We start from the raw sequence: 24,352 nt of genomic DNA on the forward strand, positions 1-24,352 counted from the left end.
AATTATGGTGGAAAATAAGTATTTGGTCACCTACAAACAAGCAAGATTTCTGGCTCTCACAGACCTGTAACTTCTTCTTTAAGAGGCTNGGGGGGGTGTTAAGTCCGTCGTCAAATGAATGAGACCAAAGCGCAGCGTGGAAAGTGTTCATGATATTTACTAATGAACTCCGACAAAACAACAAAATACAATACCGAACGTAAAGTTCTGCAGGGCTAGACAACAACTATGCAAAACAAGATCCCACAAACTAAAGGTRGAAAAGGCTGCCTAAGTATGATCCCCAATCAGAGACAACGATATACAGCTGCCTCTGATTGGGAACCATACCCGGCAAACAAAGAAATAGAAAAACTAGAATGCCCACCCAAATCATACCCCGACCTAACCAAATAGAGAGATAAAAAGGCTCTCTAAGGTCAGGGCGTGACAGGGGGACCACAACGGGGATCACCAACCGGACTTCCACTGCCCATCCTTGTGGTGGACTGCTCCGCTTTCAGAGAGCCTACCAAGTTCAACCACCAGAGGGGGACTGCTTTTATTCTCTATGTTGGTGAGGTCGGGTGTGATTTAGGGTGGGTCATCTAGGCGTTTATATGTCGCTGTTGGCCTGTTATGGTTCCCAATYAAAGGCAGCTGTTTATCGTTGTCTCTGATTGGGGATCATATTTAGGCAGCCATTTCCCCTTTGTGGTTTGTGGGATCTTGTCTATGTATAGTTGCCTGTGAGCAGTATATTAGCTTCACGTTTTGTTTGTGCTTGTTTGTTTTTTTTGTTTTGGTGAGTTTCGATTTATTAAAATATGTGKAACTCTACGCACACTGCGCCTTGGTCCATTCATTTCGACGAGCGTGACAGTTGATTTGTAACTTGCAGGATAATCACAAGATCCAAATCACCAGGGGGGGMCTGTCATGACGTGGCCCTTTCTGGGTATAGATTGTGGTTTCCCCTATCTCTTGCTCTCTCCTACACCCAGGTTCTGTTATCTCAGGTCATAAATTCCTGGTGGAGACTCTCTCCCCCTGGGCATGCAGTATTGAGAGAGAGAGTTTCACACTATATCAAAGGAACTTCTACTACATCACAGAATTTGAGTACTGAACAATATCCATGTTTTGGAGAATGTGTAAACGGTCGGTGGAGAAGCCAGTTACGACCCGGTCCGTTTTGTTTCATGTTTGTGACCTCATGAAAGACAATACAGCCACATTACCAKAACTCTGTTTCTACAGGTGCCTCCATTATGAGGTTTGCATCTAAGTATTGTATAAAATGAATGAGTAAAGATGAAACTATTTGTGAAATGATGTAATGTGATGATAAACCTTTAATGTGAGAGAATTGTATTMCGTTTAAAGTTTAACTAAGTCATTGGCCCGCCCCCGTCAGCACAGACATGATCAGGCGTCATAGAACCRCCTTTTCTATTGTTACGAATAAAAAACCCTCCTGAGGAAATCCTCTTCAGACCATGCATACTTTGGTGTAAGCTGAGGTGGCACAGGTTTGAGTACCAAGCCTGAGCAAACCCACAGCGTGAGCTGTGATTGCGAATAGTTTAGACTAAGCAAACCCACAGCGTGAGCTGTGATTGCAAATAGTTATTGAATTCCCAACCATACCACATGAAGCATTGGCTACACGGCTGGAAATGGTTAAACTCTGAGACTATCGATCCCTACAGAATAGGAGAAAATCTTAGATACTAATTACTAGTCTGCAGCTAGAAATGATGTAAACCTGGGATGCGACTACCGACAACCGCCGAAACTTCTATTCTATGAGAACATTTCTGAATGGTACTCTGAAGTATCCATTCTAACCACAAAATAATTTGATCTTCAGGGAAACAGAAAGATAGAGACTTGGATGAACTCTCCAGCAGATGGACCGGATTCCAACAGAAAAGATCACGACACATGGGCGTAAACATATATTGATTGCAATTATTCCCAAATGAGTGAGCGTTCATGTGCAAAGGATTAGCATTTCAATTAATATAGTTGTCAACTATGTGTAGTGATCCTTTTTGTCTTTCCTGCTCTTTCTCAGTCCACATCCACTTCCCTTTGTCCACCAAGCCATCATATCGGCTTAGCCCACTAGGAAATCATCCCTATCATTTGTTAGTAACATATCTACTGTTTTTTTGTGCATTTCTGTGATTATTTGGTTAGTTAGTAAATAATTAATTAAGCCAATTGGTGTATGGGTGATTTATAGTAAAGGCTAGGTTCGTGCAGATAACCAACAATTTAAGATGTTTGGAATGAGACTGACGTGAGGTAAAGAATAATTCATTAATAGAAGACTAATTGTTCAGATATTAAAATATCTTATAGTTATATTAGGAAAATTATAATTTTGTGAAATGAAGATTTTACGTGGTGCCCCGACTTCCTAGTTAATTACATTTACATGATTAGTTTAGTCATGTAATAATAATTACAGAGAATTGATTTGATAAAATAACAGTCTTCACTTTAAATGATGCCAAAGGCACGTCACTGGCTGTTAAAGTGCAGCATTTTGCCACATGACRTTTTGTGTTAAACCCACTTTTAGATTCTGATCGGTCACTGACTGGACTGGCTATTTTCTATTTAGGGCAGAGAGTCCCTCTTGGTGCAGGTCCAGACTGAATCAATGACATGAAACAATATTGAAACAGTGATGGTAAGTGTGGATTCCAGGCTACAAAACCCTATCCTCGGGCCCTTTTCAGATATTGTCAATTTGATGCTTATAATCTTCATCCAATAGATGGCACTAGTGGACATTGGTATGATGAGGTCTGGACCATTTGAGAGATGGTACCAGATGCCATTAAATTCAAGGAAGTTATGAAATGTGCAGATTTGTCTTTTAAAGATGAATAAGATTAGGTGAGGGGCTCAAATAAAAACAAAGAGTAGACCACCGGAGCTTGTATGGAATTAAATATACATTTACAAAAGCCTAACTTGCATTTAGCCTTTAACATTTAAAACAAAGAATGGCAGAAAAGTAGTTTATTGAGTCAAAAGTTTTGAGTGAAAGAAAGGCTTAAGTCATCCACATCTTCTCWYGGCATTACGCCTCTTGCCTGAGTGTCTAGCACTCCTCCTGTTCTTTTTCAGTTTGGGGATACAAACTCCTTGGTTTTTGGGGCTTTCAGCCTGGGCACGACAGGTTAGCCCGAGAGCACAGTTGCAGCGTTCAAGATTTCTCCGCTGTTTAGAGCGTCCTCCTCGCAGGAGGCAGATCTCTCYCTCCTTTGGGATGCGTTGACATCTTTTCCCTGTTAAATAGCGGACGCAGSACAGTCCTGCCTCACAGTCTCCAGAGCGCATGCATGTGGCCATCTCTGCAACTGGAGAGGGAACAGGACAGTTAATAACACACTCAGATATGCAGAGCTGCAAGAGTTGGAGGCAGCACACACAGTTTGGGACCAGGCTATCCTTTTCCAAGCTTTCTTACCTTTCCTTTTGTTGTCGTCATCATCATGAGCAAGTATTTCTTTACTCTGGTTCTTTTTCTGAGATCCAATGCAGGTATTTCTCTGTGTAGATATAGGAACTACATTACCACTTACACATGACAGTCAGCAGCACAATTAAAGTATGTAATGTTAGCATTTCAGTTTAAAAGGGCAATCTGTGATTGGTACATTTTGGACTTTTGAATTCATGATATAGTCATTTATTATTGAAAATCTAAAATAAATGCCTCCTGAGCTTAGTTCAACTGTTGTTCCCATCAGAACCCAACATGTTGGGGCTAAGCTTGTTTTACTAAATTGTTTGTAAACATTGTAATTGTAAACAAACACTGTGTAGCCTCAAAACATGGTTAMAACTATATTTTTGATCTCATGTCAGTAGTTGCATATAGCTTTGTCTATGAATTTGAGAGTGGTTACATTTCTCCCTCCCCAACCCTTYAACTGCAGATTGCCCTTTCAGTTTTTAATTATTCACATTATTATGTTCCCTCACTGTTCCACTTTGCAGGTGCATTAAAAACAACATAATTTGCAAATTTCAATCTGAAAAAAGAGATACTTGAATGACCCTTGAACACTTGAATCCACACAGCTGTAACACGTAGCCTAGTCATCACTGGTCACTCCACTGCAGGTGCTCTCACTTGTTCCAACATATCCATCTCTTCTTTAGAGGATAGGATTATAGTTGAGTCGAGGCTGTGCACACAACAATGAGAACACATGAACAATAAAGCGATTGTAGGTGTCTAAATTGTTGACCAAAGAAAATTTCACATAATATCCAGGAGTTATAGGTTGCAAAACCTCTAATACAGAAGACGAACCCACTTTTCTGTGAGCAGAGCAGGTGTATCCTGGTAGTTAGGACACTACAAGTTTCAAGTTTAAATGTCACATGCACAAGTACAGTGAAATGCCTTTCTTGCTAACTCAAAACCCCAAAATGCATTAATCAAYAACAAYGCAATAATAGAAAATAACAAGGTAGACTCAAAACAAAAGATTATATGGCATGAAATATACATTTGCAGAAGCCTACCTTGCATTTACCCTTCAACATTTTAACCTTAAAAACCTCTTAGATGTAAAGTCCCCTGTTTAAGGGACCTGCATGGTTCTGGTACCGGTTCAGACCAACATTTTTTCTTATAAATAGATCTGGGGACAGAAATGGCTTGCATTGAGCGATAGCCCTGGTTCCCATGGACACAGAGTGCAGGTGCATCCTGGTACTTATAACCGTACAAGTTTCAAGTTTCAGGTTTACATTTTTTATGTCACATGCACAAGTACAGGGAAATGGCTTTATTGCAAACTCAAAACCCAACAATASAATAATCAAAAACAATGAAAATAACATAAGGTAGAACAAAAACACACAAGAAATAAGAAAACACCGGCCCACCCGCACAGCATAAAGCTTCTACTTCTTTCATTGCACACCAAAATCCACACAAATTCCTCCTCCCAACACACAGAAGCCCTTTGAAACATATGTTTAATGAATAAGAAATATTCTTTGAACAAAACCGCATCAATTGATGTGGATTAGAGCTACATTCTGGCCAATGGGAACATATGGTAAGCGGCTCTCTTTAGAACTAGACTAGTGTAGGCCATAGGGGGAAATGTAGTAAATGTAAGAATTGTCAACTGTTTGATGGTGAGAGATCMTTATCCATCACTCCTGTAATAATAATAACTAGATCAGAGGACTGATATGAGGTTGATTCTGTCAATTTTGATATTATGAGTATACTTTTTGTGATGTTAAATGAATATATTGAATCATCTATGAACAGTCACTGTGACTGCACCCATTGGGAATCTTCTCCCCACCCAAATTGGMATATTTCAATGGCTCGAGCTGGAGGGCTGCATTGGGACCTGCAGGGCCCGACAGAAGTAATTGCGGCGCGGTCGTCATTTTTCATACTGTAGTTGGGAGTGGGCGTTCAGACAGAGAATTGAGAAATTAAAATAGTTTTGTTGTCCCGCAGAGTATTTGGAAACTGATATTTTCAGTATTAAAAGCACATATTTTTTCTGTTAAGCTTACCTCTTCTATCCTAGTTGGGCCCTGCAAGATCAAGTGCGCCTAGTACAGTGGGGCAAAAAAGTATTTAGTCAGCCACCAATTGTGCAAGTTCTCCCACTTAAAAAGATGAGAGAGGCCTGTAATTTTCATCATAGGTACACTTCAACTATGACAGACAAAATGAGAAAAAAAAATCCAGAAAATCACATTGTAGGATTTTTAATGAATTTATTTGCAAATTATGGTGGAAAATAAGTATTTGGTCACCTACAAACAAGCAAGATTTCTGGCTCTCACAGACCTGTAACTTCTTCTTTAAGAKGCTCCTCTGTCCTCCACTCGTTACCTGTATTAATGGCACCTGTTTGAACTTGTTATCAGTATAAAAGACAATTTGACATACCAGGTATCAAGCAGAAACAGACCTGAAAAATACTAATAATTTTGGTGCCCATCAATATTTCAAACTTACAGTATCATATTTATGCTCATATATATTGTGTTAACTAATAGCAAACAAAAGTTTTGGAATTGGTCTAATCAAGACCAAATTATAATTCTGCGGTTCTGATTGATCATTTTAGAATGTCATTGTACTAGCTAGTACACAGTGCAGGTTTTAATCATGACCAGAGGGACCGCATAAGTGCCAAATTATTCTAGGTAGATTTAAAACAGCATAATTCTGCGGTTCTGGTGAGAACTGGCAAAATGTTTCACAAATTCATCCATGTTGAGGGAGCGTGCCCTCCTTGACTCAACACTGAGAATTCCGAGGTGACTTAACCTGTCATCAACCATTGTTGTCCACCTTACATCCGTAAGTCTCTGTAGTTCYCTGGGCTGCTGCTGTGGATACAGCTCTTTCTGAACTGCAAGCCACTTGAGATGAACGTACAAGTGAGATACAAAGTTATAAAGCTTCTGCAGGAGAACAAAAAAAGTGAACTGCCTCAGGCACTGATTTTACAGCATCGACAAGATGCTGCACATAAAATGCAAATCTTGCACTGTTTTTAATCTGTGCAGACACACCATAATGCTTTCCGCTCATGAAGGATACACCGTCATAGCCTTGCCCAACAAGATTATTTCTGTAGTCCAGACCATGTTTTTCAAGGCAATCAATTATCATTTTTGTGAGACTTGCTGCATCTAAGCGTTCAGCTGACTGAAAGTGTAAAAAGCTTTCGTGGATGGCCCTTGTTGTAATAGTACCTCACAACTAAAGACATTTGTTCTTTTTTCTTTAAATCTTTGGTTTCATCTGCAATTACACTAAAAACTTCAATTTCTTTTACTTTTGTTATTATTTCACTTTGTACCACCTCAGCTAAGCCCTCAAGAACTTCGTTCTGGATTTGGTGGCTTGTGTACTTAGCATTGCCACATGCATTCATCCTTTTCTCTATGAGAGGGTCATGCTTTGCTATTTCTTCTATATTGTCAAAAAATTACCCTTGTTGTGAGTGTCATCAGACTCTCGATGAACTCTCTGCACTATATTTTGAGTGGCAGTTAATAGGAGCACATCTGCAATTGTTTTAATGTAAGTAGAGTTTTCCTCCACTTTCTTTTTCTGGTTCTCATTTATGACATCTAACATTGTTGAGTTGCTGTCAATAGCCCTTTTATGCTGATTCCAAGCATACATAGCATTGATATGATGCTCTGCCTTCGAATGGAGCTTAAACACAGAATCTTTAAACASCTCCTTTTTCCAGTTACAAAAACCTGACTGTGATGTAAAGGCAGATGCAGGTGTATTGTGTAGAGAAAAATGCCTACAGGCGAAACAATAAGTYGAATCTTGATTTACAGAATATTCAAGCTATGAATTGTCCTTATCACAGGAGCTGTTGAAAGCCCTTTTCCTAGTACCATGCTGAGTTCTGGGAAATGTTTTCAAACACGGCTGTACAGGACCCTCTTCTCTGGATCTTGAAATGTATGAAATACATGTTAAATAATGTGTCATATGTCCATGGAAATGTCTAATTAAGGGATCCACAAGATTAGATACTAACCGTTGCTAAATAAAATCTGTAATTTAGAGGGAAGGGCTCGATGACATCTCCTGGCAGCTCTGGCTCACTATCTTGCTCAGAGCCAGAGGTCTCTGTGTCATCCCTTGATATATCTATTACATTAAAATAACACAAGAACCATTAGTGTATCATCAAAATAAAAATGCCACAGCCATCAAAACAAGAGCACACATGAATCAACAACCAACATTTTAAAGTGAGGCTTAATCTGACAAAATCATCTATTACAAGCTGAAGCTAAACTTAAATTCTGAACTGGGCATGTGACTGACTACCTGGTAGATGCTCTGACCTGGTGGTGGTAGACTGGGTCCTTGTGAAGTCTGACCACATTGACTCTGACTAGTGTTAAAACTATATGCTTGTGTTATAATAAATGATATTTATTACACTAGCCTCAGGTAGGGAGCTGCTCTGGGGTCCGATGGTGATGCAATGGCTGGGGTCCTTTTGCACCTGATCTGCCTGTTTGTGCTTCTTTAAAAAATAGTCTATCCCTTCCTTTTCAGGCTAGCCCTACTCTGCAGTAAGTAACTTAGCTAGCTATAATTTCTTACACCTTTACGATACCAAACAGGCTATCTGCAAATTGTGGTAATCTTTTGAGTAACGTTAACAGGTTGATAATAACAATTGTTCATTTTGAGTTCAAGTACGGAAATCTAACTGAGTTAATGGATTTCAAATTGCTGAATGTTAACTTGCTGAACACTGACAGCTGTAGCCTACTAGTTGCCCCACATTAGCTAAACATTCATATACTGTAACTTACTGCACTGTATATGCGTGTATTACTAGCACAGATGTAAACATAATGTTAGGCTAAATTGGGAGCYGATCTCTCTTATCAAAGGTCTAACGTTAACTTACACAACGACTCAACTTTCGTAAAAGTTGTTCAGGAAACCTAAATCCGATGCTAAACCTTAAAACTTACTTCAAATATGACGCTTTCGCCAATCGCGAAAAGAGCTTGTGTAAATATTCTATCTTCGTTTTCTGTATGTTCTTCTTATTCTTCTGTATCTCGCAAACAACGTTAATATTCTCTCTTCCTTGTCTTCGATTTGAAAACGTCAAAATAAATGCTTCTTTCAACAAGAGGTGAAACTAAATGTAAATCAGCATCAAACTGATTCCAGTAGCAAATTACATTTTGAGGTGACAGCCGGGGTGGCCAATCAGATGTCAGGGGGGTCCAGTACCACCCCGGGCACCCCTCTGGCTCCTCCCCTGATCCTATATACAAAACATAGCTCAAGAGAAAGTGCAAGTGTCCGATCTTATCATTTATGCTGATTTATCTTCAGTAGCCATAAGTGCGAGATGAGGTGCTCATGTGGTCTCAGCTAAATAGAGTAGGCGATAACCTATGCATTGCCGGAAATTACAGCAGTTATCGTCCCACTCCTAAACTCCTAAACGTAGCTAAAGTGCAAGTATCTCCAACTTCGTCTAGCCTATCGGCTGATATAGCCCAGGAATACCTATAGCCTAATATAATGGGCTACGGGAGCAATGTTCCCTCTAATATTTTTTTGGCACTGAGAAAATTTCAGATCTGCTGAGAGCAAACTTAAACCTTGTTAAATTTCTGTGCACCTTCTAGCATGCGTTTACTGAGAACACTGAGGCTGTACCCACTTTAATTTATTGTTTTAACAGTGACCAAGTAGGCTACTGTTGCTATTTGATCATAATGTAGGCCTACCAGAGTGTTTTACAATTAAAATACTATGGAAAATATGAATCGCATAACATTTYAACATGGAAATAGTGGTTCTATCATTCAGCCTACGGTAGCAGCCAATTTAGTGTTCAATGTAAGCCTACATTCCATGAGACTTTTGAAAAAAACATGCAGGCCTTCACATTAACCTATTTATCCACTTGTCCTTCAGACAAGGAGGTGACTGAACATTTTGTTATGTTGTTTGATGCAAGAAACCACTTTACAAAATTAAATGAAWTAGTATTCCCTGCTATTATTACAGAGAATCAGAGAAAGTATGTGACCGTCTGCCTATTGGTTGCTTAGCTTATTCAAGCTTGTATAAAAATACAACATTGCCCTTTTAAGACATAAAAAAAGCTCTTTACCTAACTTGCTTTTCAAAGATGGCTAGAAATGTACACTTTTGTGCTCTTGTTGGAAGCAACCACTCCCCCATTGCTGACTATAAATTAGCTACCACTGGGCTRATAACTCACTAACTAGCAAAGAATATGAACAAATGTGCACACGTGGCTACATTTATCTCTCCTTTTGATCTGAAATCAAGCGCAYAATAATCACAACTGCTCATGCTGTAAAACAGTCCAGTGGCACAAATCCATATATGGCAATGGCCTATTTGCATATAGGCCTACTGCAGCTCTGATTGGTTATGGCGCACAGGTCTGTGTAGAGTATGGGTATGCGCTCTGCCTACAACAAAATCTCTTGCATAGTTAGTTTTGCATACCAAGTCTTGCAAAGTTAGTTTTGTTTTGGTATGTTTCATTGAATGTGGCTAATATTGCATTGATTCGATGACAATTCCCACTGTAAAGGGAAATGTTGAGAGTGTTAGCTAATTGGGAAAACTTTAGAAAGTTAAGTTCAAGTTCTTGTGCTTCTCTGCAAGGGTTGATTTTTCTTCTGTGCTGCAGTCCCTGAGAAGCTGCGCGCATRTGCATTCGCATAGCTTAGAGGGGAATTGCAAATGAGAATCTCTGGTAATTTAACATATTTCTTAGGTTATTTTTGGCATTTTCATATTGCCTATAGGGCACAAWATTGCTGGGACCATGGCTTGGAAGTGAGCTGCATCACATATGCCTAAAATTACATTGTGGGACTGCGGTTGGGTTCGGGACCAGTACTTGAGGTAGCTGGTGGAAGTTGGACAGAAAGCGGGTGCGGTATGAAACGCTTCGGGTCTTGTGCAGACCTGAGCTGGAGCCCCTGCATTCTATATGACAGGGCTGGCTTTCCATATCATAAGATAAGAATGCCCACCATTACCCTGATTCTACCATTCCAAACATGCWCTCTCTCAATATAGAAGGAAGGTGGAATACAATTACGCAGGCTTCGATGCTAGTCGGATGTGGCAGGTGTTGCAGTCAATAACTGACTACAAAGTGAAACCCAGCTGTGAGATGCCCAGTGATGCAGAACTCACAAACAAGCTAAATGCCTTTCATTCTCGCTTTGAGGAAAAACAACACTGAGTCTTGCTTGAAAGCCTCTTTTGTTCCGGATGACTGTGTGATTTCGCTCTCTGTGGCTGATGTGAGTAAAATTTTACAATAGGTTAACACTTGCAWGGCTGCAGATGGAATACCAGGGCCCGTTCTCAGAGCATGCGCAGACCAGCTGGCAAGCGACTTCATGGACATTTTCAATCTCTCCCAGTCTATAATCCCAACATGTTTCATGCTGACCACCATTGTCCCTGTTCACAGGTAACCTGCCTAAATGACTATCGTCCCATAGCAATCACATCTGTAATTATGAAGTGCTTTCAAAGGCTGGTCATAAAACACATCAACACCATCATCCCAGACCCCCTGTACCCACTCCAATTCGCATACCGCACCAACAGATCCACAGATGATACAATCTCAATTGCACTTCACCCTGCTTTCTCCCACCTGGAAAAGAGGGGATTATAACTGTTTAAGAATGATGTTTGTAGACTACTGCTCTGCGTTCAACCACATAKTCCCATTCAAGTTCATTACCAAGGTCGGGACCCTGTGACTGAACACCTCCCTCTGCAACTGGATTTGGACTTCCTGATGGGCTGGCCCCGGGTGGTGAGGGTAGGCAACAACACCTCCACCACGCTGTCTCTTAACGCGGATGCTCCTCAGGGGTCGGTGCTTAGTCCCCCACCCACGACTCCAACACTATCATCAACTTTTCTGATGACTCGATTCAACTTGTCAGTGTGGTGCCAGGACAACAGCCTCTCCCTCAATATCAGTAAGACCAAAGAGCAAATTTTGAACTGCGGGAAAAAGAAAGAAGAGCACGCCCCCTTCCACATCAACAGAGCTGTAGTGGAGTGGGTCGAGAGATTGAAGTTCCTTGGTGTCCACATCACTAAGGACTTAACATGGTCCACACATACCCGCACAGTTGTGAAGAGGACACGATAGCGCCTCTTCCAACTCAGGAGTCTGAAAAGATTTGGTATGGGCCCTTGGATCCTCAAAAAGTTATACAGCTGCACCATCAAGAGCATCTTGACTGGCTGCATCACCGCTTGGTATGGCAAATGCACCGTCCTTCACCTCAAAGCACTACAGATGGTGATGCAGACAGCCCAGTACATCACTTGGGCCGAGTTCCATGCCATCATGGACCTCTATGTCAGGCCATATCGGAGGAAGGCCTGAAAAATGATCGACAACTTCAGCCACCCAAGACATAGACTGTTCACTCTGCTACTGTCCGGCAAGCAGTACTGGAGCATCGGCTCTAGACAGCTTCTACCTCCAAGCCATAAGACTGCTAAATAGTTAATTCAAATGGTTACCTGGACTATCTGCATTGACCCTATTTTGCACTGACTTTATGCACACTCACAAGACTATATATACACTATACAGTGCATTCGGGAAGTGTTCAGACCCCTTGACCTTTTCCACATTTCGTGACGTTACAACCTTATTCTAAAAKTATTTTTTTTCTTCATCAATCTAGACACAATAACCCATAATGACAAAGCGAAAACAGGTTGTTAGAATTTTTGCAGATGTATTTAAAAAAACAAATACCTTATTTACATAAGTATTCAGACCCTTTGCTATGAGATTCAAAATTGAGCTCAAGTGCATCCTGTTTCCATTGATCATCCTTGAGATGTTTCTACAACTGGATTGGAGTCCACCTTTGGTACATTCAATTGATTGGACATAATTTAGAAAGGCCCACACCTGTCTATATAAGGTCCCACAGTTGACAGTGTATGTCAGAGCAAAAACCAAGCTATGAGGTTGAAGGAATTTTCCATAGAGCTCCGAGAAAGGATTGTGTCGAGGCAATGACCTGGGGAAGGGTACTAAAAAATGTTTGCAGCATTGAAGGTCCCCAAGGACACAGTAACCTCCATCATTCTTAATTGGATGAAGTTTGGAACCACCAAGAGCTGCCTGCCCGGCCAAAGTGAGCAATCGGGGGAGAAGGGCCTTGATCAGGGAGGCTACCAAGAACCCTATGGTCACTCTGACAAAGCTCAATAGTTTCTCTGTAGAGATGGGATAACCTTCCAGAACGACAATTATCTCTGCAACACACCACCAATCAGGACTTTATGGTAGAGTGGCCGGAAGGATGCCATTCCTCAGTAAAAGCTACATGACAGCCCGCTTGGAGTTTGCCAAAAGGGACCCAAAGACTCTCAGACCATGAGAAACGAGATTCTYTGGTCTGATGAAACCAAGATTGAACTATTTGGCCTGAATGCCAAATGTCACGTCTGGAGGAAACCTGGCACCATCCCTACAGTGAAGTATGGTGGTGGCAGCATGCTGTGGGGATGTTTTTCAGGGGCTTGGACTGGGAGACTAGTCAGGATCAAGGGAAAGATAAACGGAGMAAAGTACAGAGAGGTCCTTGATGAAAACCTGMTCCAGAGCGCTCAGGACCTCAGACCGGGGCAAAGGTTCATCTTCCAACAGGACAATGACCGTAGGCACACAGCCAAGACAATGCAGGAGTGGCTTCGGGACAAGTCTCTGAATGTCCTTGAGTGGCCCTGCCAGAGCCTGGACTTGAACCTTATAGAAACAGCTCTGAAGAAACATGAAAATAGCTGTGAAGCGACACTCCCTATTCAACTTGACAGAGCTTGAGTGGATCTGCAGAGAAGAATGGGAGAAACTCCCCAAATACAGGTGTGCCATGCTTGTACCCAATAAGACTCTAGGCTGTAATCGCTGCCAAAGGTGTGCTGTGGAAATTCTACACAGTAGATAATTGAAGTCAATCTTAAATGAATCATTCTATATTAACAGCGAGCTGGACAGGTCACAATCAAACTTAGATGCATATAGCATCGGTCTGAAGTGAGCTCCGCCGGGGCAGTTCCTTTTAGTTCTCTTATATACTGCTTACAAAGACAAGTTATATTTGCATGATTTAGCTTATTCATTATTCATCATTAATTCATCATTAACGTTTGGTTCATGCATGTGACCGACCAATATCTCACGAGGCTTCTTCTCTCCAAGCTGTTGACCTTGAAACTGAGATATCCGTTTCGTTTTTAAAAGAAGGTTCTGGRSGTACTGCCAAAATTGCAGATACTGATCGTGAGGATTCCTCCCAGGCACGTTCAATCAGTCACTTGCATGAACACAGAAATTGTTTTTTAGAAAAGCACTCCCAACACTTTTTCCATCACAGGTGCTTCAACAAAGTACTGAGTAAAGGGTCTGAATAGTTATACAAATGTTATATATCTGTTTTATATTTTTTTTATAAATTAGATACAATTTCTAAAAACCTGTTTTTGCTTTGTCATTATGGGATATTGTGTGTAGATTGATGAGGGAAAAAAMCGATTTTATCAATTTTAGAATAAGGCTGTAACGTAACAAAATGTGGAAGAAGTCAAGGAGTCTGAATACTTTCCTACATAAGGGACCAGTATAACCCCCTACCCTCCAGGTACAGATTAGTATAGTGCCCTACCCTCCAGGTATAGCCCCCTACCCTCCAGGTATAGACCAGTATAGCCCCCTACCCTCCAGGTATAGCCCCCTACCCTCCAGATATAGACCAGTATAGCCCCCTACCCTCCAGGTACAGACCAGTATAGCCCTCTACCCTCCAGGTATAGACCAGTATAGCCACCTACCCTCAAGCAATACTTATATATGCCATTTGGACATTTCTTATGCCATTTGAACATGGTTAACTGACTTTTGGGTTCGGAAGCCAACTTCCTGTGATCATATATGGCAAATGGACAAAACATAGGCCTTATGGACAAACTCACATAAAATAAGACAAATCTATATACATACGCTTCCTACATATGTACAGTGGGGAGAAGTATTTGATACACTGCCGATTTTGCMGATTTTCCTACTTACAAAGCATGTAGAGGTCTGTAATTTGTATCATAGGTACACTTCAACTGTGAGAGACGGAATCTAAAACAAAAATCCAGAAAATCACATTGTATGATTTTTAAGTAATTAATTTGCATTTTATTGCATGACATAAGTATTTGATCACCTACCAACCAGTAAGAATTCCGTCTCTCACAGACCTGTTAGTTTTTCTTTAAGAAGGCATTTGCATGCCCGCATCGCAACCTGTGGGGCATCAATGGAAAAATTTCAGAAGGTAAGGTGAGGGATCAGCCAGAACTACAAGGCAGGACCTGGTCAATGACCTGAAGAGAGCCTGGGACCACAGTCTAAAGAAAACATTGTTAACACACTATGCCGTATGGATTAATATCCTGCAGGCGCACGCAACGGTCCCCTGCTCAGCCCAAGCGCATGTCCAGGCCGCGTCTGAAGTTTGCAATGCCATCTGATGATCCAAAGGTCATGTGTGGTCTGATGAGAACAAAAATTAGAGGCTTTTTTGGTCTAACAATTAAACTCCTGCGCCGTGTTTGGAGGAAGAAGAAGGATGAGTACAACCCTCAAGAACCTATCCCAACCGTGAGCATGGAGGTGGAAACATCCTTACTTTGGGGCATGCTTTTCTGCAAAGGGGACAGGTACGAACTGCGGGATTGGGGGAAGGATGGATGGGGCCATGTATCGCAGGATCTTAAGCCACAACTCCTTCGCTCAGTAAGAGCTTGAAGATGGGTGTGGCTGGGTCTTCCCAGCATGACACGACCCGAAATACACAGCAGGGGCAAACGAAAGGGAGTTGCTCCGTAAGAAGTCTCAAGGTCCCTGGAGTGGCTAGCAGTCTCGCAGACCTGAACCCAATAGCAAAATCTTTGAGGAGGCTGAAAGTTCCGTATTGGCGGCCGCGACGAGCCCCAGAAACCTGAAAGGACTTCTGGAGAAGGTCCTGTATGGAGCGAGTGGGCCAAAATCCTGCTGCAGTGTGTGCAAACCTGGTCAGAAACTACAGGAAACGTATGATCTCTGTAATTTGCATGCCGAGAAAAGGTTTCTGTAACCAAATAATAAGTTCTGCTTTTCTGGGATGTATCAAATAACTTATGTCATGGCAATAAATGCAAACTTAATTACTTAAAATATACTAATGTGAATGCTTTTGCTGGATTTTTTGTTTTAGATTCTGTCTCTCACAGTTGAAGTGTACCTATGATAAAAAATTACAGACTTCTACATGCTTTGTAAGTAGGAAAACCTGCAAAATTGGCAGTGTATCAAATACTTGTTCTCCCCACTGTATAATTGACCAAAAAAATTGGATTTTTKAAGATTTCACCCTTGAGCCCTGACTTTCTGATCATTTCCCATATAGAATCTTACGGTGGAGCGCACTCGACCCCTTTGGGATTTTTGGTTTATTACACCCGGCATTTGACATATTCCACTTGCAATATGTTTTTGACCAATTGCCGCCCAATTGAGTGGTATTTGCGATTGTGTATATGGATCTTCCAATGCCATTAAGTAGCCATTCATTTTTGTCCATTTCATGCATTCGGAAAGGGTCTTCCCTTTCCGAATGCACTGTATATACACTCACTCACACACATTACACTGACACTGACACTCTCACACAAACCCACACACATTCACATACACTACATATGCACACACATAACACACATGCATACCCATGCCATACACACGCATGCACGCACGCACGCACGCACACACGCGCACACACACACACACACACACTTTCACAATCATATGCTGCTTTTACTCTGTTCTTTATTTTACTCGTATTATTATCTATCCTGATGCCTAGTCACTTTACCCTACCTTTATGTACATATTTACCTCAAATACCTAGTAGCCTGCACAGTGATATGGTACTGGTACTCCCTGTATACGGCTTCATTTTTGTTCCTCTTGTGTTAGTTACTATTTGCATTTTTCTTATCTTATTTTCCCTCACAATGAAATTGGGGAGGGTACTGTTTATCTGTCTCTGTCCATTAGCATGTTTGTTTGTTTGTACATGCATCACATGTGATATCTCAGTTAGCACTGGCCCGATTATGATTAAACTAGGGTGAATGATGCATTTTGCCATAGAAATAGGCATTTACAAAATTACACTGATTGGYCAGATGGAGGCGCTATAACGAGGCGCTATAACGAGTGATTGAAAATGCAAACTTTTAAATGTCATGCCCCTCACCCCGCTTGGCCTAAAGTCATGAAATTCAGTACATCAGTCTCTATTCTCATGMGTTTACTGTTGTTGTTTACTGTTGCCTTGCATTTCCCGGTAAAGTCTACACATGCTGTATTCTGAATAATACAATTCGATTTTTCTTTCTCTTTCTCTCTCTTTACATGATGTGTACACATGTGCACACAGGGAGAGTGAACTTGCATTGGTCCAGGCTGTTTGATTCAGGTCTGCCTTTTTAAAAACCTACCCTCRAGCTAGTAGGCGATGGCACCTGCTCAGTTCCAGGTGAATTTCAGCTATCAAAACATAAGGGGAAAAGATAGGGAGGGGCCTGTACTCCCTACTCCAATAAAAGCCTGCACACCACTAATTCTACTAGTAGTAAGTACATTTCAAGCTGACAGAAATATAGTAACAGTACATGACTATCATTTATGCAAAGCAAATAATTCAAGCTATGGAGGAGTTATTCCTCTTAGATTCACATGGTACTTTTAGAGGGGAGTGTGGATTTCAGAATTCTTAAAATCCTACATGTTTTGATTGGACCACTTTTACCATTTGATAATATTACATTTGCATGTCAAGCAGTGAACAAACAGTGGCTCCAGGTTTTCCAGCAGCAGGTTCGGAGGTGTACACAGTGAGAAGTGGATGTGCTGCCTTTTGTTAACAGTTTACAAGACTCTCCTCCTGGTACGCTAGCACAACAGGGACCTGTTGACAGAGCCCATTGGACAAAGATGAAATGCAAACAGGCCTGCTGAAAAGGTTGCTCCACAGTTTGAAAAGGGTCCATTTGGGTGAGATGGCAGATAAACCTTATTGTGAACAACACCAGCCTCAGGTTACACACCCCCTCACCCACCCACCCCTCTCAATAAAGAGCAGCAGATGTAGATAATTGCTTCCCCTTGTGACGCAGAGCAAGCTCAGGCCAGGGAGTGTGTATGTGTGTGTTTGTGAGGTGGCTGTGTCTTATGTGAGGGGTAAGACGTAGAGTGACTAACTTGTGAAAAAAGGCTACAGCAGGACTTAAATAGAGCAACAGGAGGGTGAGTTGACCACTTGTACCCAATGTGGATCTGCAGGATGCATCTGAAGGTAAGACATCTTGGCTCAGGTCAAATTGGACTCTAGGCCTCCCGAGTGGCGCAGCGGTCTAAGGCACTGCATTGCTTGAGGCGCCACTACAGATCCAGGTTTGAACCCGGGCTGTGTCGCAGCCAGCTGCGCCCGAGATCCATGAGGCGACGCACAATTGGCCCGGCGTCGTCCGGGTTAGGGGATTGTTTGGCTGRCCGGGATGTCCTTGTYCCATCTACTCCTGTGGCAGGCCGGGCGCATGCACGCTGACACTGTCACCAGTTGTACTGTGTTTCCTCTGACATATTGGTGTGGCTGGCTTCTGGGTTAAGCAAGGAGTGTGTCAAGAAGCAGTGCGACTTTGCAGGGTCGTGCTTGGGGGGGACGCAGGGCTCTCGACCTTTGCCTCTCCCAAGTCCGTACTGGAGTTGCAGAGATGGGACAAGACTAACTACCAATTGGATATCACTAAAAAGTAAACAAAAAATGTTTGGACTCTAGGGATGCTCAATACTTTTCTATAGACCTAACTGAAATTGATGAAGGATGAGGCTAATCAATCGTAGAAATGTTCATTTTAGTTTGTTCTGTAACCATTAAAGGCACTCCAAATAATGCATGGAATATGACTCAAACCTGAATTGTAATGTTATCCATTGCTTTGTTCCCACCAGTTATGCATGGTAACCAAAGGCTATATGATGTATCATAATAATGTCTGAAGGTAAGAGTAAGCTATATGCAAACCTGATGTTCAGAAATAACCAACTTTATGCGTATTCACCTCTATTACTGGAAGATATTGTKATTTTCATAGGAGATTGGTGTAACGTAATACGCTGGGAGTCAGGGGCAGGTGCAGAAGGTGAGTTCAATAATGAATCGAAKCAGATTAACAAAATGTGATAAGCGTACAGAACGTGAGAGAAAACAATACTACCTAGTGACTGCTGTCAACTGAGGGCTAAATAAAGGGGGAGTAATCAAGGAGATAATGATGACCAGGTGTGCGTAATGATGGGAGCAGGTGTGCGTAATGAATGTTGCCAGGGCYGGTGGTTAGCAGACCGGCGACGCTGAACGCTGGAGAGAGGGAGCGGAAGTAGGCGTGACAATTGGTGCTGTGTGTACTGAGCCTTTTGCACACTTGTTGTTGACTAGCATGTTGTGTAAGGAGAAAGGATGGAGCTGTGCGATCAGACGTATGTTTGACATATGGACCAGTCCTTATTTACAGTTTATGAGCACCACAGCAGGCAAGCAGGCTACACTTGACCTTGATCAGAACAGAACACAGTAGGCAGGGCTCTGAGAGGGCCCTGGAGGAAGTCTAATCCTATTGCTGAGAGACAAAAACACCATCCTCAGAGCCAAATGTCTCTCCAGAAATACCATGCCTGACCATTCAGGCAGCAGCCACCAGCTCACTCCATTAGCTACCACAATTACTGTAGCCCTGGCTGGGCATCCCAGYTTATTAAATTGAAACGGAGGGTGCRTTAGTGGTGGCTGCAGGTCAGGGAAAGGTAACATTAGAGGTAGTACACACAGAGAGATGAGACCCTTCAGATCAGTTACTATTGTAGTTTTATATTTGAGATGAGAAGAGTAAACCTGATGTACACTGTCATGACTGGCCTGTTCGGGTCAGGTTACCGTAGACCATAATCCTACAGCGATATCTCTCACACCCACCAGTGGGGGACAGATCGAGAGTTATGGAGGTGGGGGGTTTCATTACACCTCCTACCCATTGTAAATCTTAAGGCAGCAGACAAAATCCCCTTTGTCCTCTCAGTATGGAGGGATGGAATGTATGATGGGCCTATGGAGAACCTACCTCTGAACAGTAACATGCAATAMATKGACTTTGGGACAATATGTTTCGTGGTAGTAGTGACAATAGAGGGAATATGAAAATGAGTGTCATTTTTGTTATGTTATTCAAAGTTAAATGACGATGTTATAAMGAAAACATTATAACTTGAAGAGTTTTCACACTATGTACTTGAGGTTTGCATACTGTACGTTGTGTGGAAAATGTCCAGATCAAAGAGAATGTTTTTGTAAAGATGTAATGTGAAGTTGGTTGTCTAAATCGGATCTGAGTAAAATCCAGACCTTGCATCGTAGCTAGTTACGACCAGAGAACTTGCCCTAAAGGTGGAAACGCCCATTTCTGACCCGAGGGTATAAAACATGTGAAGTAACATAGCAGACTAAGCGACCACGAGCTCCAGCCAATGTCCAAATTAGTTGTATACCCAAAATTCAACACAAGGYTGAAGAAGACAAAGGAACCTGAAGAGGGTTAAACCAAGGCCTCATACCTTTTAAAGGGTTAATATATTGTGCTATGATAAACTCTGTGTGTGTTAAAACCTGTTTTGAGTGTTGTGCCCTTCAGACACTATCAGAAGACGAAAACCGCCTACAGTACGTTCATACTCCTCCTGTTGGGCCCCACCATGGTTATCTGAGGTTCTGAGAACACAAGGCTGCCGCAGGCCTGATGAAAACAGCCACCTGTCAGAAGATGCTTGGACTCGTTCACCTTGTTATGACTCTATACTTGTKATGGAAGGTCAAGTTTCGGTCAACCCACTTCTGAGCTTTTAATTGCTGATAATTGCTGGTTGCTGCTGTCAGGGAGAGGTTAGATTTATTAAAATGTTGTTGTCAGGGAAACTCACGCAAGGAGGACTGGGAGAGGCTCTATGAGTTACAGGATGTCTTAGACATTTTGCAGAACCTGGGGAGAGCTATTATATACTGTACTCTGTACCAACTTCTGCCTACAATTGTATTACTGAATGAGTATTTTAATACTTAAACAAAGAGTCTGTGTTTCCTTTCCATTACTAATGTATGTTTGATAATTATGTAGACCTGATCATCTGTTGAAGAAATTGACCAACAAACCTTTTTACAATCTATGGTACGGATGAGTAACTGTGTCTAAAGAGGGTGAATTCAAGCAGGACCACCCGGTCACCACTCTACAAGGAATCGTGTATCTAAACTACTTTCATTCCCACGCTGGAACCATCTACACGGCTGATTAGCCGTCCTCCGAAGAACCCCTTTCAGAGCAAGGGCGAGGAAACATTCCACTAATAGTAAGGACACTGACATCGTGAGGACAAACAGAGAGTTACACCTGGCAACCGAATGCGTGCTGTCATCAGAGAAGTTAGAACGCGGTCCACGAAGAGGCACCCCATCAGAGACCTGCAAAACGTAATTACATCATTATATTCTGACCCATAAGAGCGGCAGTTCGGGGCAAGGGTTAAAATAAGCATAGTTGACAAATGTACCCAAGTGCGCTTTTCTCTCGTGCACTCTCTCTCTTTCTCTCTCTTTTGAAATCCCCATTTTGTGTAACGATTGTCGTATTGTKTTGGCCTGCTAGGGACCTGTTTCATTGTACTACGTTCTAATCAATAGCCTAGACTGTGTGTTTATGTATGTGTATCTTATATTATAATTTTAGCTTGTTAGTAAATAAATGATCAACTCAATTGGTGTGGTATTGACTTATTTAGTGAGACTCGGGTTTGTGTAGATTCCTGGATTATGCGACGTTCAGAATGAGACTGTAAAGGAAATTAGTTAATTAGCGACTGTTGTAAAATYGATATCCTGATATTCTTTGAGTTAATTTGGTAAATAGAAACTCAATAAAGCCAAAACCCTCCCATTTTGTGCCCCAGGTTAATGAGTTAATAATTACCTGATTCATTTAATCTGTCACRCCCTGACCATGGAGAGCCTTTGGTTCTCCATKWTGTTTAGGTCAGAGTGTGACTAGTGTTCTAGTCATTTTGTTTCTATGTTTTGGGATTGAGTATGGTTCCCAATTAGAGGCAGCTGATTATCTTTGTTTCTAATTGGGGATCATACTTAAGGGTTCCCTGTTCTCACCTGCTTGGTGGGATATTGTTTTTGAGAGAGTGCATGTAACACTTCAGTACTGCACGGTAGTTGTTTGTGTCTTGTTTTGTTTGAAAGTTTCACTAAAATAAAGATTTGGAACTTTAATCACGCTGCGCCTTGGTCCGTCTCTCCACACAATCACGTAATTATAAACCGTTAATCATTCAATGAGCAGCCGTCGTCACATTAATCAATACAACATTATGACAGCGCTCTTAGAAAAAAAGGTGCAATCTACAACCTAAAAGGATTCTTCAGCTGTCCCCATAGGAGAACCATTTGAATAACCCTTTTTGGTTCTAGGTAGAACCTTTTTTGGTTCCATGTAAAACTCTTTCCACAGAGGGTTCTACATGGAACCCAAAAGGGTTCTACCTAGAACCAAAAAGCATGCTCCTATGGGGACAGCCAAAGAACCCTTTTGGAACCCTTTTTTTCTAAGAGTGTAGTTTGTGTGTAGTTAGTTTAKGACTAACTCAACTGTAGTGGTGTAACGATAATACAGACATGGTTTTGGAGACCTTATTGTGACTAAATTGGTAATCAAATGTAAATATTTTCAAATATGTTTTAATTATCAACATATCTGTTTCTTATCCAAAAAAGGAACTGTTCTGTAGCTATTGTCCTAGGGAACGTGGAGAGCTATGTCGCTGTTCAACCCCTTGGCGTGGGTGCGAGAGTTGCTACGACAGAGCAGAGGCTCCTCCAGATTGGTGCTGGTGGTCGTGTGTTGCCCTACTACTGGATAGCATGCTGCTTACTGTTGTCGGTGAGTCCAGACAACACACACGCACACGTACACACATACACACAAACACACACTTTCAAATGTGCATGTAGTTGTGTACCTTAGATCGGGTAGTGATATTTGTATTGAAAAAGGCACGTCACCCATTTTAATATTTAGCTGCAGGGCCAACAGTGCAGCTAGCGTGACCATAGCATTTGCCTTTACCTGGCTTGACCTCTAGACCCCACAGAGAATAACTCGGGTTGACAGAGAGCAGTGCGACCACATTCCCCCTCATGGAGTAGATCCACTGTGCCTCCCCAGTACTGAGACAAAAGGGTTCCCTCCTTTCCTTTCGCCTGCCTTTTAAAGTGCACAGTCTCCTCCAAACCCAAATGTGTCATCTCGCAGTACCCATAATCCCAACGTTTTTATATGCCCTGGATCCCCCTACACAGGACACCTTCATCCAGCATGCAGAGGCTCTCTGAAGAGGGCTTCACATTGGCCTCGGTCMACTCCTTCTACGACAACACTTCCTACAGCATCAGGTGCTCTGAGAGCAACCTGTCTGAGGCCCTCCTCTTCAACATCTCCAGAAACTCCAGCCAGGTGAAAGGCAGCACATGCCAGGAGGACAGTGCCTTCTTGGACAAGGAGAATGTTCGTGTGGGACTCCTCTTTGCCTCCAAGGCTCTGGTGCAGCTTCTGATCAACCCCTTTGTGGGTCCCCTGACCAACAGGTACATGTTCCGGCTTCACAGCAAGTGTTTTGTGTGTGTGACAAAATCACAGCTTGCTAGGACGGTGTTCAATTTCGCATTTATTGAAAATGATTAAATACAATACACACTCGTTCTAATCTTATCATTATCTTTTCCCCCAAGAGTTGGACATCACATACCAATGTTTGCTGGCTTCATCATCATGTTTGTTTCAACAATAAGTATGCGTGTCTGACACTGACACACAGTTCTAACTTGTTACACACAGTTGATAATGAGATATAATTGAGGTAGTGATCTYTATTATACATACCATGACTGTTTCACAACTCCAATGTGTCATCTTCAGATTTGATTGTATCTTACCACAGGGCAGTCATAGTAACGCTGGTTGTGTCTGGTGGTTGTCAGTGTTTGCCTTTTCAGGTACATACACCTTGTTGTTTTTWGCTTGCTCTCTTCAGGGAATTGGTTCCTCATTCTCCTCCATGTTTTGTGTTTCACAAAAATATCCTAATTCCCCAGTGTTGCAATAGAATATGAACCATTTTGTCCTAGCATCTTAATGTCTAAGTGAAAAGCATGTCTTCTCCTGTAAGACTGGGAATGTTGGCCAGTGTGTACACAAATAATGAGGAGAGAGGCRTAGCTATGGGGATCGCTCTGGGTGGACTGGCCATGGGGGTTCTCGGTGAGTTACTCCCCTTTTTTTATTTAACCTTTATTTAACTAGGCAAGTCAGTTAAGAGCAAATTCTTATTTACAATGACGGCCTACCAAAAGGCAAAGACCTCCTGCGGGACGGGGGCCTGAGATTGAAAATAACAAATAAATACAATATAAATATAGGACAAAGCACACATTACAACAAGAGAGACAACACAACACTACATACAGAGAGACCTAAGACAACAACGTAGCAAGGCAGCAACACATGACAACACAGCATGGTAGCAACACAACATAACAACAACAT

General features: G+C 41.9%; 1 protein-coding gene and 1 long non-coding RNA gene across 4 annotated transcripts; one reads left to right on the forward strand and one right to left on the reverse strand.

The window, feature by feature from the left end:
* Positions 1-3,003: 3,003 nt before the first annotated feature.
* LOC111974957 (uncharacterized) lies at positions 3,004-8,697 on the reverse strand. Of its 3 annotated transcripts, none has more exons than XR_011481047.1 (4): positions 8,521-8,697; positions 7,563-7,675; positions 3,470-4,193; positions 3,004-3,359 (listed from the first exon to the last, which is right to left on the reverse strand). It is a non-coding gene; the product is annotated as an uncharacterized lncRNA (long non-coding RNA). The 3 variants fall into 3 exon arrangements; XR_011481048.1 differs by having other exon boundaries at positions 3,470-3,551; positions 4,063-7,675; XR_011481046.1 differs by having other exon boundaries at positions 3,470-7,675.
* A 13,232-nt stretch (positions 8,698-21,929) lies between these two features.
* On the forward strand, positions 21,930-24,053 carry LOC111974961 (chromaffin granule amine transporter-like). The gene is made up of 4 exons (XM_024003062.1): positions 21,930-22,060; positions 22,525-22,690; positions 23,110-23,394; positions 23,539-24,053. Exons 3-4 carry the CDS (start codon positions 23,126-23,128, stop codon positions 23,609-23,611), a joined length of 342 nt encoding a protein of 113 aa, XP_023858830.1. The 5' UTR covers positions 21,930-22,060; positions 22,525-22,690; positions 23,110-23,125; the 3' UTR covers positions 23,612-24,053.
* Positions 24,054-24,352: the final 299 nt, after the last annotated feature.

Source organism: Salvelinus sp. IW2-2015, linkage group LG15 (assembly GCF_002910315.2).
Source record: "Salvelinus sp. IW2-2015 linkage group LG15, ASM291031v2, whole genome shotgun sequence".
Classification (NCBI taxonomy): Eukaryota; Metazoa; Chordata; class Actinopteri; order Salmoniformes; family Salmonidae; genus Salvelinus; species Salvelinus sp. IW2-2015.